Source organism: Volvox carteri (assembly GCF_000143455.1).
Source record: "Volvox carteri f. nagariensis unplaced genomic scaffold VOLCAscaffold_22, whole genome shotgun sequence".
Classification (NCBI taxonomy): Eukaryota; Viridiplantae; Chlorophyta; class Chlorophyceae; order Chlamydomonadales; family Volvocaceae; genus Volvox; species Volvox carteri.
In genome coordinates, this window is record NW_003307565.1 from 706,034 (window position 1) to 723,737 (window position 17,704).

The 17,704-nt window shown below is 59.4% G+C and overlaps 2 protein-coding genes across 2 annotated transcripts in view; one reads left to right on the plus strand and one right to left on the minus strand.

Moving 5' to 3' along the window:
* Positions 1-149: 149 nt before the first annotated feature.
* On the plus strand, positions 150-5,717 carry VOLCADRAFT_91686 (uncharacterized protein; the record flags this gene model as incomplete). Its single annotated transcript, XM_002951107.1, has 9 exons — positions 150-408; positions 949-1,061; positions 1,344-1,514; positions 2,511-2,649; positions 3,377-3,419; positions 4,473-4,545; positions 4,761-4,921; positions 5,233-5,299; positions 5,613-5,717. The coding sequence occupies 9 exons, from the start codon at positions 150-152 to the stop codon at positions 5,715-5,717; spliced, it is 1,131 nt and encodes a 376-aa protein (XP_002951153.1).
* A 2,536-nt stretch (positions 5,718-8,253) lies between these two features.
* Positions 8,254-17,704, minus strand: part of VOLCADRAFT_117787 (uncharacterized protein) — a gene marked incomplete at both ends in the record, with an annotated part of 14,252 nt that continues 4,801 nt past the window's right edge. Inside the window, 8 exons of the mRNA XM_002951193.1 lie at positions 8,254-10,326; positions 10,825-12,743; positions 13,297-13,448; positions 13,774-13,909; positions 14,102-14,401; positions 14,757-14,864; positions 15,941-16,078; positions 16,505-17,434. Coding sequence (XP_002951239.1) covers positions 8,254-10,326; positions 10,825-12,743; positions 13,297-13,448; positions 13,774-13,909; positions 14,102-14,401; positions 14,757-14,864; positions 15,941-16,078; positions 16,505-17,434 — 5,756 coding nt within the window. The remainder of the gene's footprint in view (positions 10,327-10,824; positions 12,744-13,296; positions 13,449-13,773; positions 13,910-14,101; positions 14,402-14,756; positions 14,865-15,940; positions 16,079-16,504; positions 17,435-17,704) is intronic.

Sequence of the window (17,704 nt, forward strand, 5' to 3'; positions counted from 1 at the left end):
GTGTTGGGAAAGACAATTTGGAAGTCCGACAGTCAGCTCCTGCGTTGTAGTCATTTCGTAAGGCCATACGAGCGGTATCCAAATCGTATTGTATCTTGCCGGCTTCATTTGGCATCGGTTGGAGCCGATCGCCCAGGGAACTAGCCACCATGCCGATTTCCGAGGCCTCCATCTTGCAGTGCCTGACCGCGCTGCACTTCACATGTCGGCACGGCTCAAACCGCGATGTGCTCGCAGCTCTGGAACAGCTCCGGTCCGCTGCCGCTGCTGAGGCCGCTGAAGCCGCCAACATGCTGGTAGACGAAACCGGGGCCAGCGCCGCGACGACACAGAAACCCGCTCCATCTCTGGTCGCTGAAGCTCTCCAAGTGGCTGACGCCATGGGCGTTACACCGCTCCTGCACGCCGGTAGGCTGTCGTACCTGCGCAGTGCCGTACAATGCCGTACAACGAGTTTACCTAGCAGCACCGGTGGACAGCGCTTGGGCTGATCGGATCGGCAACCATCTACACTAACAAAGAGGAAGTAGGTTGAAAACATAATTTGTCATATGACTGATATTTGGATGCATCCGGAAGCAGGGAGTCCCTGTGGGCAAGACAAAAGGCAGAAGCCAACCCCATTTGGTCGGAGGAAAAAAGCAAACCCCCTGGCCAGCCCCTCGTACCACTCTCGTGCTTCTTCTGCGCCTCAATTCCATCCGTTATTTTAATTGCTAGTAACAGCAACTGCAGCCACGGTTGGCGGTTACATTCGACCGCGACGACAAGTTCAGCCAGATAATAACCAGCGAGCGATCCGTTTCTTTCAATTTACGATCTAAGCTGTAAGCTGTTCTTTCCCAGTGTGTGAGGGGCGACTGAATTTAGAAAAAAATTCCCGCCGGAAAATGGCTGCCGCCCCGCCGCGTTGCGGCCCGGCGTCGGACCGACCCGGGGTTACCGCAGTGCAGCGCCGCCTCGCCGATGTGGTTTCGGAGCTGCTTGCCGCTGGCGCCCATCCCGCCTATCCCCGCCTGGAACCTTCCCTTAACAGCGCTCTGCATGTGGCGGCGCTCAAGGTACGACACGAACCCCTTACGTACGACGACGTGTATGTACGGCAAAGCGCGGCGGCGGATGATGGTGCAGAGTGGCCGGCGTTGAATTGTTAAATGTTTTATGGTCATGAGACCGGCCGCGCTGATGGTGCTTTATACAGATGTGCTGCCGTAAGCCCAGCTGTGTTACCACCATGCCGTATTCATTAAAATATTGTACCGCCGCCGCCGCAGGGTGACCTGGCTTCCGTACGGCACATCGTGTCTGCACTCTCCTCCGCCAACGTGCCATCCCTTGCACAGCATCAGCAGCATCAGACACTGCAGCAACACCATCGACACGAATCTTCGAAGAGGTTGGCGTCAGTGGACTTGTTGAGTGCCAACGGCTCGACCCCCCTGTTGTACGCGTGTGGTACGGGCCACCTAGGAGTATCGGCGGTGCTACTCAAGGCGGGTACGGCGTACGGCAACGTAAATTTTAATCGGCTTTTGTACCGAGTACGGCGCCGCGTGTGCACGAGACGCGCAATAGCTCTCCATCATTGTGTTTAGGGTACCGGGCGGTTGGCAACTGTCAACTGTCAACTGCGAACTGTTAGCGCAACTATACCTACCTCACTGGCAAGCCCTGCCATCCCTCGGTCCAAACCGACCCTACACCTACACCACCATTCATATCAACTTGCATGTATTCACAGCACTTTACGCATTTTGGCACACATACATACATACATACATACAAGACTAACCGACATACATACATACATACATACATACAAGACTAACCGACTTGTGCTGTGTGCTCCCGACCCTTGCGCTGTGTTTCGGCTTCGGCCCCCGGCTCTCGCGGCCCACAGTGTAATCTAAGTCATACATACATGCATACATACATACATACATGCATACATACATACATACATACATACATACATACATACATACATACATACATACATACATACATACATACATACATACACACACCGCAGGCGGAGGCGGATCCTGGTCTCCCCAACGACGACGGCGTCACGCCCCTCATGGCGGCGGCGAGTGGCGGCCACCCGCTTGTACTGCAGCTGCTGCTGCGTGCGTGTCGGGTGGGTACGTGGACGTGTCGAGACGCGCGCGCGCGTGTGTGTGTTTGTGTGTATGAGATGCGCGTGTGTGTGTTTGTGTGTATGTATGGGTATGTGTGTGTATGGGTTTGGGTCCGACCGACATGTCACGGTGCGGGGAGGGGGGGGGACTGCGGAGGTTTGGATTTCAAGCACGCATCAAGCTCCGCTCCGGAGCCACGAAAGGTTGCTGGTAACACCAAAATGGGGCCGCTGCTGTTGCAAATTGTAAACTTGCTCGTAAAACGAAGGTGTGGAGTGTGTTTACATGTCAAATCCATATACATTTAGCTGTTTGGCATGTCAACCGCTAACGACCAACTGAAACCATCCATCACCTAGTCCCGCGCAGGAACGAGAGCGGAAGCTGGAGCCGCCATCCTCCAAGGCGGATGCTACTGCTATTGCTACTGCCGCCGCAGCTACCGTCGCCGGTGACGACGACGTCGAGGCGCTGTCCTCGGCCGTGGCCGTGGCGGATGCCAACGGTAGTACGGCACTGCATTACGCCGCGCGGCGCGGTTGCCGTGCCTGCCTTACGATGCTCCTGGAAGCCGTAGCACCGCCGACGCCAGCAGCGGCGGCGGCGTCCGCCTCAGCAGCTGTAGCTGTAGCTGCAGCGGCGGCGGCGGCTTCAGCTGGTTCGCGCGCATCTGTTGCTGCTCGTGAGCTGATTTTCCGTCGCAACAGCGGCGGGCGGGACGTGTTGGCTGAGGCCCGGCTGTCGGGCGACACGGCGACTCTTCAGGTGGATCTGGTCCTGGGGGGGAGTGTGGGAGGGGAGGGGAGGGGAGGGGAGGGAATCACTCGGAGGTCCAGGTGAAAAGGCCCGGGAGGGGTCGGGTGGGGGGTCTTGCCAGCCAGCCAGCCTTAGGTGGTTTTCGTGGGGGGATGAAAAGGCGGCAGCTTGTGCGCGGGACTGTGTTTTGCACTGCCACTCAAGGAGAGAAAATCTGGAGGGGGCATAAGGCCCTCTCTATATCCGGAAAGAAAATGTTGAGAGGTTTCCTGCGCTGACAGTTGCCAATGAGGCAGTTGGCCGTTTATCATCTTCCCCCCCCCACGCAATCCAACCCCGGGGGGGAGGGGACTTTTAGGGAACCGTGATGGGTTTTGGATGTTGATGCGTGTTGTAATATAATGTGTGTGTTGTACATGCTGTGTCGTACAGCTCGTGGAGTCCTGGTTGCCTGCGCCGCCACCGATCCCTCCCGGTAGCCCCCCAACGTGGTCCACAACGACCCGGTCAACGAGTACGGGGGTGGGCTCAACGACCTCCTCTGGCAGCCAGATGTACCCCGACCGCCAGCCCGCCAGTGCTGACAGCAACACCAATTTGATTACCAACATCACCAACACTACCAGTAACAGCAGCAGCAGCAGCAGCAGCAGCAGCAGCAGACAGGGGACTTCCACGTCTGAGGCAGTCCCCCAGCCACAATCGATTTCCAATTCCAAATCCGAATCCAAATCCAAATCCAAATCTAGGACTATTTCCAGATCCGCACAGGCGGTGCAGGATGACAAAGCTGAGGCGGGGATTGCGGAGGCCGCAGCAGCCGGAAGTGGCGGCAGCAGTGGCGGCAGCAGTAGCAGCAGCTCTGTAGCGCCGCACGTGGCCCCGGCCATTGCCCCGAGGGATGCATCGCAACAACCATCACCATCGTCGCCGCCATCGGGCGTTATGACGGCACCAACCTCGCAGCAGCAGGAGCAGCAGCAGGAGCAGCAGCAGGAGCAGCAGCAGCAGCAGCAGCAGACCAATCACCAGCTGCAACCTGAGCTTGACATGACGGAGGGCGCAACCAGCAGCAGCAGTTGGAAGACAGTGATAAAGGACAAGAAGCGAAGAGCGAAGAACCCACTGCCACTGCCGCTGTCGCAGATGACATCATCGTCGTCCGTACTGCCGCCATCACCACCGCCGCCGCGGTCACCACCACCACCATCACCGCCACCGCTGCCAAGCTTCCCCGTAGCAGCTCCCAGTCCCCTGTCGCGTAACGATCTCAAGTCGACCTCCCTGAAATCCGGTGCACCGACAGCCGCCACCACTGCCACCCCCACGGCCACTGCCGGTGCTGCTGCCGGTGCTGCTGCCCGTGCTGTCACTCCCCCTGCCGCGGCCGCCTCCTTAACTTCCCCCTCCCACATTGCACAACGCAACAAGAACAGTAGCAGCAGCAGCAGCAGCAGCAGTAGCAGCATTGACAGGTTCAAAAAGGGTAAGGGTAACAGCAGTAGTGGGGTTCGATCCGACTGGACAACGAAAGCTGCAGCACGGACCGGTGCCGTGCTGTGCCCTGCCACACAGCCACACAGTAATTGCGGGGCTGAATCCGCTGCCGGTATCGCCGCTGCCGCTGCAGCCGGCTCCGAAGCTACAGGTCGCCAGCTGATGACGAGCGGCACCGCGGATAGACCGACCGCCCGGGGCGCCGCGGTCTGCACCGCGAATGCGGCCGCAAACTGCACCGCTGAGAATCAGCATCATCATCAGCATCATCAGCATCATCAGCATCATCAGCATCATCAGCATCATCAGCATCATCAGCATCATCAGCATCATCAGCATCATCATCAGCAGCAGCGGTTGCTTCAGGAGATTCAGGAGAAGGAAGACGATGGAGACGTGGGAGAGGCGAAGGAGGAGGAAGTGTTGGAAGAAGTGGCGACCGGCGGGCTGCTCGGTGTTGATGCTGCGGCCTCCTGGGAGGCGGAGGCGCTGACGGTCATGCAGGTGCTTTGGGTACCGACGACCCGGTGGGCACAGGCGGTCCGGGCACCCCCATATCCTCCCTCTTCTCCTCTTCCCATCCCTGACTGCACTGCCGACTCGCTGTACTGAAGTTTTGCCCGCCTTCTGCCCCCCTAGATGCTGCTACAGCTGCAATCTCACCTCCGCTCAAGTTTTTACTTATACTTGGCGACTTTTTTCTTTTGCTGCCCTGTGCTGCTACTGGTGTTGCTACTGCTGGCCCTCTCCGCTACTGCGGCGGCAACTGCGGCCAGTCTGCACTGCCCGGTAGCGCCCATCTGGACTTGCTCCCTCGTCACATGTGTGGGGTTTGGAGAGCTGGGGAGCTGTCAGCGGCGCAGTTGGAGGCGCTGGAGGCGCTGCACCGGGGGGCGCTGGCCAAGGTGCGTTCGTGCGTGGTGATCCGGGATCTATTCATAATCGTAATCATTAAACACCATTTTTTTATGTGTGTCCCTCTCTCAAATTTCGCTCTTCCTCTCCCTCTTGCCTGTGCGCTTCCAGGCGTTGCAGAACGTGTAAGGATGGGGCTGACTTATGAACTTAGAATTCACATCAACATTGACATCAACCTGCCCGCCTGCTCACTACTGCTACCATTTGCCGTACCCCGACACCCTGACGTATCCGCCGTACAACCAGTTTTAACGAATTTCACATCTGTGTTTTGGATCCTCTTGTACTATCGTACGGCAGATCGCGGAGGCGCGTCTGGCGCTGGCGGTGGGTGTGGAGGTGGCGCGAGCAGAGGAGGAGCGACAGCGGCTGCGGGAGATCACCGCCCTTCGGGACCACCGCTGAACGAGGTCCCCCCGGAGAACGGGGTGTGGGGGGGCGGACGGTTCCGATTGTTGCCCGATGTCGCCGCTTCCGATTATGATTATGACCGCAGCGATCCCGGATATGATGTAAGGGGGCGGCGCTCACGGGGCGTGACGCCGTGAAGGGGTGACAGATTTCTGCTTCCATTCCGAACTAATTATCGTCCTGAAGCCACCTAACCTTTTCAGTACATTTCATTTCCAGTGATTCCAGTTATATATTATGTATCTGCTGCCGCTACTGTCAAGGTATAAGTAATTAGCGGGAAGGGATGGCAACTGCCAATCAGGCCACAAGTGTGCAGAGCAACGACAATTACGTTCATTTATAATAATAGCAGGTATGATATTGGCAACTGGTGCACCAGCCGCGCGTGCACTTCGTCGTGTCTTATTACATACATCGTACCATGTTGTACAGGTACTCGTACTACCACAAAATGTCGACAGGAGAAGGCAATCTGGACACACATACATCTGGACACACATACCCGAGCATGATGCCCCAAAGTGTTGTGCATATGAGGCCCCCCGGTGGGAAAGATGTTTTTGCAAACACACGCAGTACTATATACCTATATACAGACACACATACATACACGCGTGACGCGTGGCGTGCGCATTTTGGGACGCGGATTCCAAGATTGGCCCCAAGTTTAAAGGTAAGAATACGTAAAGAGCTCCACACAGCCACATACACAGCCACAGCTGATAGCTTCAAGTCATAACCGCCATCATAATCATCATCACCATCATCATCTAAGAACTACCATCAACACTACTACTTACATCGCGGCCAGTGGCGCCAATCAACAACAAGCACAACACAAAGAAAACACACACCATCCACATCGCCACATCCACATTGCCGCATTTGCATGAAACCCCAGCAACAAATACACAATCATACAGACAGACAGACGCACGGACATAAGTGAAAACCACACGCACACATACGCACACACACACACACATTATGTAGGCGGAGAGAGCATCATCATCGCGGTTGCCCAGACCGGCGCCGCAGGACCCCCGGCCCTCGTGCCCAAGTGTGCGTGCAACATAACAAACACAATTAATAGATTTTCACCACCACCACCACACACCACCAACACCACACACCACCAACACTACACACCACCACACACCAACAACACCACACACCACGACACACCACCACACCACACACCACCAACACCACACACCACCAACACCACACACCAGCACGCACCGCAGCAACCCGGGCTTCCCCCTAAACCGGCAGCGCACGACAACGTACCCTCCCTCTTGTAGTTGAGCCCCGGGCTGCCAGTTGTCCACCCAACGAACACAACCACTTCACGCCAAACTGATGACGGCCAAAATCCGTCTCTGCAAAGTAGTAAAACCCAAAACTCAAAAACCCAAATCCAGAGAGGGGAGAGAGGAAAGTCATGTGCTGAAAAGCTACCGCAGCACTCCAGGCAGCCATCACAGTCACGCCATTACCATCGCCTTCACACAACCACTACCCGCTTTTCGCATCCGCCGCTCTGTTCGACCGCATGGGGTGCTTGGGACTGGGGAGTAAGCAAAGGGTGCTAGGGTGCTAGCCAGACGCAATGGAACGAGATTTGGTTGGGCCGCTGGAGCCGCGAAAGGGGAAAATGGTTCCTAAAGGAGAGAGAAACCAAAAACGCTCGCCTTCATTCGCAACATCTCGTAAACGCAAAAACAAACAAACGACTTTTCCGTCTTCTTCTTCTTCTTCTTTTCCCCGTGCTTTCCCACGCGCGCGCGAGCTTACAGAAGCAGCCTTCATGGGCCGTAATCGCCATCACCGCCTAGCGACATACCAGCAACTCCTCAGCAGTGTGCAGTATTGTCATTTTGTCGTTTTAGGCCGCCGTCCCGCGAATCAGATAAAGATTAGATCAGATTATACAGATCAGATCACATTCCATTAAGTGAGATCCAATTATCCAGATCACATGCTAGGCTAAATCAGATCATAGTTATGAACATCATCATCGTCCTCACATTACACATCACTGCGCCATTGAACAACCTGCAATCCTGCCCAGCAACGAGCAGCTTAAAAAAATATTAGCAAGCTAAGCTTAATGCTAAATAGTCCTCCCGGCGAGCTTTTAGACGTCGAGCTTTCCTCCCAAGTTTTTTTGCGGCCTTCTCTCCGAGGGGCTGTTTTCGTCCCAAGCAGTCCATCCGCGCCCAGCAGCTTCGGTACTAAAGCCAGCGAATCTATTTAAAATTTGAATTTGAAAACAAATCCAAAAGATTGAAAGTCGTACGCGGGGCAGTTGAGGCGGGTGCGCACTCACAGGCCAAAACGCCCCAAGCATCGCAACACCAGGCGCGCCTCAGTGACAACAGGGCAACGGCAAAGGTCAATCCGAACCCCATTTCAATGCTGTCCGCATTAAAAAGGAAAGAAACACCGATATCGTCTCGAAACAACAATAACAGCAGCCCAGATGGGCATGAGCCGGCTTCGGAGCTCTCTGGCTCTCACACGCTCAGAGGCCGCCGGATCCTGGCGGCCGCTCAGGTGTCCTCGCGGCCAGCGGAAGCCCCAACGGTGCTCGTCCCACTCGCAGCTGGCCCTTGGCCTTGCGTCGCGGGGTTCCCCCGGCGCCGCCGACCTCCGACGCCGACGCCGACGCCACCAGTACCGGCACATCCAGCACCGCGCCAAGGGATGGTACAGAGACGGCGGCGGCGGCGCCGCTGCCGCCGCCGCCGATGCCGTCGTACGGCATGACGCCAGATGCAGGGGACCGCCGCGGCGGCCCTACGGCAGGCAGCCTGGGTGTGGAGGTTGAGGATCTGTAGCCGACGACGGGCGGGTACGACAAAGAAATGGAGCCTGAGGTTTGGTTCGACGTCGGGGTAGAAATGCGCGCCACGGGGGATATGGACCTTTGGGCTTTGGGGGAGGCGTTACGAGCGTTATGGCCGTTCGCCTGCTGCTGCGGGGCCGGCGGCGGCGCCAGCGGGATTTGGGGATTCTGCAGCTGTGCCAGGTGAAATGAATGCTGCTGCTGTTGTTGTTCTTGTTGTTGTTGCTGCTGCTGCTGTAAATGGCCTGTCGCCGCTACTACAGCCACAGCCGCAGTAGTAGCAGCAGCAGCAGCAACAGCCTCGGCGACAGGCTGCTGCTGCTGCTGTTGGTGGTGATGCTGATGAAATAGCATCGAGGGCTGCGTCTGTAACGCCAGCACCGAGGCGGCGATCGGCGGCAGAACGCCGCTCCAGGAGCTGGACTCCGCCGTCAGCGGCGACGCCGACCCTGTCGTACCTGTGACGTCAGTGACGGTGGCAGCCGCGCCGGCGGTTGCACTGCCGTACAATGGGAGGGGAGAATCAATCCCGTGGCCTGAACCTGGTCGGATCGCGTCCTGTGGCGGAGGAACGCTAAACGAAGCGGTCGCCGGCGCCCAGGGGGGCCCAGAGCCGGTGCCAAACGCGTCGTCATCGCCGGCGGCGGCAGCGGTGGCAGCGCTAAAATGGTTGTGACCCGTCAAACTAACACTTGATACCGGACTGCCCAGCCTGCCCTGGCTGCCAGCCTCCCTGGAGCCGGCGACCTGGGAAAGTACGGCACCTTTGCCGCCCTCCCGGCTGCTGGTACGGCTGCTAGCGATGCGAAGCAACGGCGGCGGCGGTTGTGGAGCCGCAGCTGCCGCCGCCGCCGACTCAGGCCGTGATGGCTGGTGCTGCAGCACCGGCGGCGGTAGATGCTTTAGGCCGTTAGAGCTCCGGCCTAGCGCCCGTGGCGGCTGCAGCGGTGGCTCCTGCTGCTGCTGCTGCAACGGTGGAGCCGGCGGTAGCAGCTCCGCCACCACCGACCCTGCCGACATGAGCTCGCGTGCAGACGCAGGACGGCTACAAACCCAAGATCCTGTCAAAATATCGGTCATTGGCGCCGTCGACGGCGCGGCGGCGAACGTGTACTGCCCGTACAGCGGCGGGGGCGGGGGCTGCGCAAGCGGCACCCCCGTGGAGGTCGCCGTCGGCGTCGTGAAGGACACGGGAGTCAGAGTAGAGCGACGGACAAACTCCGACCCGGCAATCGGCGGTAGCACCGATGGCGGCGCCGTCGGCTGAAACCACAAATAGCTCCCCGACGCCGCCGCCGGCTGCAATAACGTCGACGGTTGCCGTACCGGTGGCAGCGCCAACGTGGCCGAGGCCTGCGACTGGATGAAGCTGTTGCGTGGCGACGGGTTATGGCCCGTCCACGCCAGCGCGGGCGCCGCCGCCGCACCGCCGCCGCCGCCGCCGTTTCGGCCCACAGGGATAGGCGCCGGCGCCGCCAGCTTTACATGGGCCTTATTATGCGCGTCGATTAGGCTCGCAATCTGAGTGCTCTGGGCTGTTACAGCCGCCAATTTGCGCCTTGAGCCTCCCTGGACAGGCGCTGCTGTGCCGTACAAGTCATCCGTTTGGTTTTGTTGTATGCACCGGCTGAGCAGCAAAAGCTCGTACATGGCCCGTGGGTCGGGCTGAGCGAAGGCTTTAGCTGCCGTACGCCGCTGGGCCGCAAAGTGCGCACTCCGAGATGCCAAGATATCTTGCGCGCGGGGGTCCTGTAGCAGTAGCAGCAGCAACAGCAGCGGCAGCAGCAGCAGCAGCAACAGCACCAACAGCAGCGGCAACAGCAACAGCAGCGGCAACAACAACAGCAACAACAGTGGCAGCAGCAACAGCAACAACAGCGGCAGCGGCAGCGGTGGAGGGGGCCCAGCGGCAGTGATCAAGGGCACGACAGATAGCAAGGAAAGAACGAAAGATGCGCCGTTTCGGTTTCAGCAAAGTGGCACGCAAGGGGAAATGCTGTGAGCCCCAAGTCGCGGCGCAACATTGGGTGGCGGCTCAGAGACACACGGCGGGACATGGACACGACTGCACGTACGGCCGGGTTTGGTTTCGGAGCTTGCCTGTAAGATGGCCGGCAACGGCGGCAAATCATCCCGGCTCGCAAAAAGCATCGCTGATTGCGCCCCTGGTTGCGCCGGTTGCGCCGCCGCCACCACCGTAGCAGACACTGAGCCGTGTGAATCCAACGTCCTGTACGATTTCTCAACCGGCGCGGCGGTTGCCGTGGCTGCACTGGCAGCAGCGGCAGCTGTGACGCCTGCTGAGCCGGTGCCAGCAGCAGCAGCGGCGACGCCGCCGCTGACGGTAACTCCGAAGGCTTCCTCCTCCGACACCGGCGAGACGCTGATGCTGCCGCGAGGTGAGCCTGGTGCCGACCGAGCGCGGGCGTTTACCCGCAAATGCAACGGCAAGCTCCGTACGACAACTGGATCCAGACCCAGGGGGTACGGCTTGACCCCAGCTGTGGAGAAAGGCCCCCGGCGTCGTGCCGAGCAGATACGCTTGGGCTCCCCCCCATCGGGGAGGGTGGACCCCGCCGGGGGGTACAGCCGCGGCGCGCTGCGATTCCGTGCACGGACTCCGCCGGCGCCGCCAGCGTCGCCGTACTCACCGCTGCCGTCGCCCGAGTTCGATTCGTAAGACCTGCGCCAGACGCGCGAGCGGCGCTTGATAGTGCCATGACTGGTGTAGTTGATTCCAAATTCAGATGAGAAGGTGGAGGTGCATTTGGGAAGCTGAAGGGAGCGGAAATAGGCCAGACGGCCCTCCATCGGCGATGTAGGCTCGAATGGCGACGGCGGCGACGGCGGTGCTGCCGTCGGCATTGCCGCCGTCGGCGGCAGTGACGGCGACCCCTGTTCCCCCGCGGCGGCCGCTGCCGAAGCCGCGTCCCTATCCGCCTCCGCCAAGCCTCCTGCCGACGATGCTGCTGCCGCCGCCGCTACGGCAAAATCTAGGTACGACGGGTCTCCCTCCGCCAGCTCGTCCAAATAGCCGCCGCCGTCATGCGACCCCTGCTCATGCTGTAGCTGCAACAATCTTTGCTGCAGATCTTCCATGGGGAGTTGATGCCGCAGGGACGACAGCTGCGGCAGAGTCAGCGGGTCCACTGACGGCGCCGCCGCCGCCGCCGCCGCCGTCAAGTCAACCTCCACGACGGCCGCCGCCGCGGAGGCCATCACGACCGCCACGTCACCGGCAGCCGAGAGTCCGGCTTCCGTGGCCAATGCCGATGCGGCCAACGATAGCGCAGCGGCGGCGGCGCCGTCAGCAGCGCCCTGACTTGGCTCCGCTTCAAGCAAGCCGTCGTCGACACCCGCCGGAAAGGCCCTGGAAAGGGGGCTCGGCGGCCGTGGTGCAAACAATCCCACTCGACGGAGCGCTTCAGGGTCCTCACTGCCACTGACATCGCCGCTGCAGCTTCCGCCATCGCTGCTGTCGTACACGCCCGATGCCGCCGCCGCCAGGCCCGATATGCGCATCGGCGACAGCACCGCGGAGTGGCCCATGACACTCAGCTCGTACGGCAGTCCATGCAATGCCGCAGTAGTGTCGTGCGTCGAGACGGCGACGAGCGGCGCCACGGCATCAGCGGCGGCGGCCGACACCTCAGGCGCAAGTACGACGTAGCTTGGGATGGCGGCAGCGGCGCCGATGATGCTGGTTGAGTGATGACGATGATGTCGTGCAGAGAAAAACCGCTGAGGACCCCCCGCACGCCGGTTTAGTTGCGGCATGGATATGTTACGGCGTAGTGACTTGGCGCCCCGAGGTCCGGAACGTTTGTGCGCCGCTGCCGTCGCCTCCGAATCTGAGTGCGCGTCGGTAGCGTCCGCAGCCTTAGCGTCAGCGGCAACGGCGTCGGCGGCGTCGTGGCTCGGCGACGGCGGTGCCGTGTCGGCACAGTCGACAGTCGTCGAGGGCTCCGCCGCTGCTGCCGCGGCGGCGGCGGCGCCGCCGCCGTTGCTTAAACGGGGTGCCTCGGCCGCTACAGGACTGCCACTGCCGCTGCCTGTGCCGCCGCCGCCGCCACCGCCGCTGTCGGTGTGAACGCTGGAGAAGGAGCGCGCGCTGGGCTGTCCTCGTACACGTGTTGTACTACCGACCACCGCCTCCACGTCCGGGCCTGTACGGCAGGTCGTACAGAAGATGCTTAGATCATACAGCATGTGCAAAGTATTCCAACGGAATCCGTTGCCAGTTGCTAAAAACCTGGATGTGACCAGGATGTGACTGTAACAATGGTAGTTGTTACAGGCCAGCAAGGCCTTATACTACGATAGGAGCTGCGAGGGAATCTCAATGATATATTTCGGCATTTCAGGAGTCCTTTTCAATGAGCTTCTGTTACTGAGTGAGGAAATTATATATGATGTGGGGAGAAGCAGGTAGGTATACAAGCAAAAGTTGATCAACAGCTACAGCTACAACTACAGCAGGTGAAAGACATACATACTGACATGTAAGTAACGCAGACACTGGCAACCGCGCAGATCGCCACCACGGGGGGTTGTTTGGGGAGGGCGGGGCCCAACAACAACAACAACAACAACAGCAACAGCAGCAGCATCAACATCATCAGGCACATCACAACGTAAGTAGGTTGTGTCGCAGGCAGGCGGAGCACCGCGAGCAGGCTGATGCGCACTGCGTGAAGAAAAGGACTTGGAGCAACTCACTGAGGCGCTTCATGGCCGCCGACAAGAGTGTCTCGTGCTTCGTAGGGCTGGGTGGGTTGCGACCGGGATCCACATAAGGCCCCCAAATGTTGTACGGCACATTACGTGTCGGTTCCGCATTCACGGTGTATTTCCAAGGCCTTGGGGCTGGCCTGCGGTGGCAGCGAAAGGGGGGACGCGGGAAGGATGAGGGAACGTGCTTTTTTGAAGAAGGGAAAGTACCCGGAGGGGGAGGGGAGAGACACGTATAGCACTTTACATTTGATAGTATTTGAAATGGCACAACTGCCTTGATGGTTTGCGATCCTCAAGAGTTTCCCCCGGGTATTCCCCCCTCCCCAGAAACCTGAACGCTCCGAAGCCATTCCTTTTGCGGTACCCTAAGAGCCCCCAGAAGCACCAGCGGCTCCTCTTCCTAAAACCGTACAAAAACACACAGGCCCCTTCCCCCTTCCCCCTCCCTCCCTCCCTGCTCACTTCTCCTCTCGTAAAATGGCGTCGTACTTGACCTGCGGCGGGTCGTTCCCGGACACCACTACGTCGTCGTCCACAGCGTAAGTGAAGCGCCAGGGCTGACGGCCGTTGAGACGGGTGCCCAGAGAACCGCCAGAGCCTGTACGACAGCGGAAGGTCAAAGGAATGAAAGGGAAAACCGGGGGAAGACGGAGGCACCCGCGCACACACACGAATACACACACACACGAATACACGGAGGTGGCGGAGAAAAACGACACGCATGCCAGGATGCTCCCCCGCCTTCACCCTCGCCCTCAGTCCCCCCCGTCCCTCCCTTCCACGCGCTCACTCTCCCCAGCCAGCCCGCCGGACGCCTTGGCAGCCGCACGTGCCGCCCGCCTTGCCGCCCGCCTCTCCGCCCGCCTCTCTGCCCGCCTTGCCGCCCGCCTAGCCTCACGCTCCTCCGGCGTCTCCCCCGGGGGAGCATCCAGATCCAAATCCAGATCCAGATCCGCACCATCATCACCATCATCTTCATCATCACCACCATCGTCACCATCGGAAGAGGAATGAGGACTGAAGGCACCAGCTGGGGCGTTGTTGTTGTAGTAGTTGTAATACTCGATGCGGGGGACCCCTGAGCGTAATACTCGATGCGGGGGGGAAGCGGGGGGGAAGAGGGGGGGAGAGGGGGGGGAGAGGGGGGGGAGAGGGGGGAAGCGGCGGGGAAGCAGAGGGTTTTGTGTATTAATACCGCATTGCTATCGCCAGCATTAGCACCACCATCACCGACAGCAACACCGCGATAGCTCCGAGGAAGCAAAGTGGACATATTTTCTGTCCGAAGAACAACAAATCTAGAAGCTTCTTACCCCGGGAGCTCAGCACAAAAACGGCCCCCGCAGTTCCTCTCCCTCCTGGACTGGCTCCTCCCCCTAATTCCCTAATTCCATCATCTCCCTAACAGAAAACCCCCCAGGAGGATGCGGACCCCAACTGCGCACCTGGCGGCCGCCACGGAGGCATGCCGTTCAGGGATGTACGGCGCTCCTTCTCTGGCTCGCCGTCGAAGAGGCCGTTGTCGTACCGGGGTCTGCCAATGCCGGGTCCAACTGCCGCCGAGGCAAGTGCGGCGGAATGGGAAAGGATAGCGAGGGGAAATGTATAAAGAATAATAAAATCGGAATAAAAAATACAGGAAAAAAGCACGAGAAAAAGCAAACCATGACAATAACAAGCACGGGAATGGCAACCGCGGGAACACAACAACAATGTGTGTGGGATGCTGTGTAGCTAGTGGTCCTCCTAGCGGCAGTCAGTGCGATGGAGACGGGGCGTCGGTTCGCCCCGAACGCGACAGCACACGGACAGGAAATCGCACAACTCATCCGCCCCAAATCATGGACCGAGCCATATCCACAATAGTGATTGTTGACTTTTGGGTGCGGCTGCGTCCTTTTACTGGATTAGGCCGACCCAAGCGCGGTGGGAACACAGTTGGACCTTACCACCCTTCCTCACCCTAGGGTAGTAGAGGACAAAATTCGTTGCTTTACATGGATTCGCTCACAGACGAATGTGATCGGTAATTCCACCCCTTGGGTGATTTTCGGGCACAGCGGATGGTGGGAAGGCGGTCCCGTGTGTGTGTATTTGGCCGCACTAGTACTTCTTCACATCGAGGCAACACACTAGTACGCCGGCCCGTACTTGTAGGCATGCGTTTGTCTCATACGGCCCATAGGGGAGCCGTAGCAGTAGTGGCAAGTTACCCCCTGTCGGCACTAGCAGTGCTAGCCCGGTTATATTAGTCGTGGCCGAGCTTGTTGAGGTGTTGTGTGTGCCGGTGCCGGTGCCGGTACGGACCACTTGTTCTTCCTTTCCAGGCTATGTGTGTCTTACATTACAGCGACAGGCGATGTGCCCTTTGGACTTGGTTTCTTTGCTGTACGGTATTTGCTGTACGGTATTTGCTGTACGGTATAGAAACTTGGTAGCCCTCTGCAGTAATAACAACAACAACCGCACTGAAACGGTATTGCATTACACAAACTCTATCAGTGAATAGAAAAAGTAGACTCCAAGTAAATAGAAGTAAACAAATAATACAAGTAAAAATTGTTAAGCAAATAAAAGATACACCACCACTACATCGTATGTATTTTGAACAGCTTTTCTCCCGACTTACTGCCGGGGGGCCGCCACATGGGGTTCAGGGGCGGCTGCTGCGTCTGCGCCGCCACCTTGCTCATCACCTCCATGCGTTTCGCCGGGTCAGTGCCGTCGTACATTGACCGTGACATGCTGAACCACTGGTGCACGGCGACTGCGGAGGGAAGGGCGAGCGACGCGGAGCCGCGGAGGGTTCAGATGAGGGTGTGGGTACGACAGATTCGTGTTGGGAGGGAAGGGTATATGTCTTTCTGATCTCCCCCAGTAGCACGAGTGGACAGACAAACAAGACAGACAGACAGACAGATGGACAGACAGGGAGACAGGGATACAGACAGGCTGACAGACAGACAGACAGACAGACAGACAGACAGGGAGACAAACCAGACAGACAGGCAGACAGGCAGACAGGCAGACAGACAGACAGGCAGACAGACAGACAGGGAGACAAACCAGACAGACAGAGAGACAGACAGGCTGACAGACAGACAGACAACAGGACGGACAGACAGACAGACAGACAGGCTGACAGGCTGACAGGCAAGACCGGTCAAAGCAGAGGCGGCCTCAAAGTTCCCACCTCCCCCTGGCCTCCAGAGCGGTTGACCGTTGGCCGCCATCGTTTCCGCCACCTTGGCCATCGCCGCACCCCGCTTGTCTGGATCCGTACCGTCGTACAGGTAGTGCGACATGCTGAACCAGTCCCCCACCACACCAGGCGGCTTCCAATCGGGCCCTGCGTCGCGAGCCATGCGCGCCAGGATCGCCGCACGCTTTTCCTGATCTGTCTTGGCGTCAAAGAGAGCCGCCGACGGGCCCACCTTGGACCAGTCCGGTACTTCTGGCTGCCGCACCGGCTGAAGCAGCTTGCGAGGCGTGCTGGCGGCGACGCTGCCTGTGCCGCCGCCGACGCTGCTGGAGGCGGCGCCGCCAGGCCCGTCGCTGTCGCGCGGCTTGGCGGCGACGGGCTTTCGTTTCTTCTTCTTCTTCGCTTTTGGTGCCGCGCCGCCGCCGCCGGCGTCGGCGCCGCTGGCAGCGTCTCCGTCGTCGCTTTCACCGTCGGTGCGGCGAGCCGTGGTGTCGCCGTCGCCATCGCCGCCATCGTCGTTGTCGACGGCGCCGCTGCCAGTGCTCTTTTGGCTGCTGCGGCGGCGGCCCGCAGCGCCAGGTACGGCTTGCCCGACGTCAGACGTGGAGACAGACTCTGACAATGGAACGGCGGCGGCAGCAGCAGCGGCAGCCGCCGCTGACGCTGCTGCTTCCGCTGCCGCCGCCGCGGCGGCGGCGGCCGCCGCCGCAGCTGTCGCAGCTGATACGCTTTGTTGTGGCGGCGGCGGCGGCGGCGGCGGCTCCTTGGGCGCTGGCGGCTCCTTGTTCGTCGGTGGCGGCGGCGGCGGTGGCGGCGGTGGTGGCGGCGGCGGCCTGAGGGCGGTGCGCGTGGGGATTGATTGATTGATGGGGTTCAAGAAAAAAACAAACAAAAAGGGGAAGGGTGTGAGGAGGGCAACCCCTCAACGCCAACTGAGTCCCCCGTCCAAGGGGGGGACCCGGCACCCCCACCCCAGCCCCCACCCCAACCTAACCCTCCGGCACCCCCCCTGGTGGCCCCGGGTCGCCCCCTGACGTCGCTGGTTCATCCTTTGCTTCTTGCAAGTATGGTTACCGTCCATCTGCCGCCACTCCACACTCACTTATGCACTCCACCTAACCTCAACAGCGCACACTGCAAAGCTACACATGCTACCATTGTGACACCGTCTTTGGCTATCCAGTGCGCATG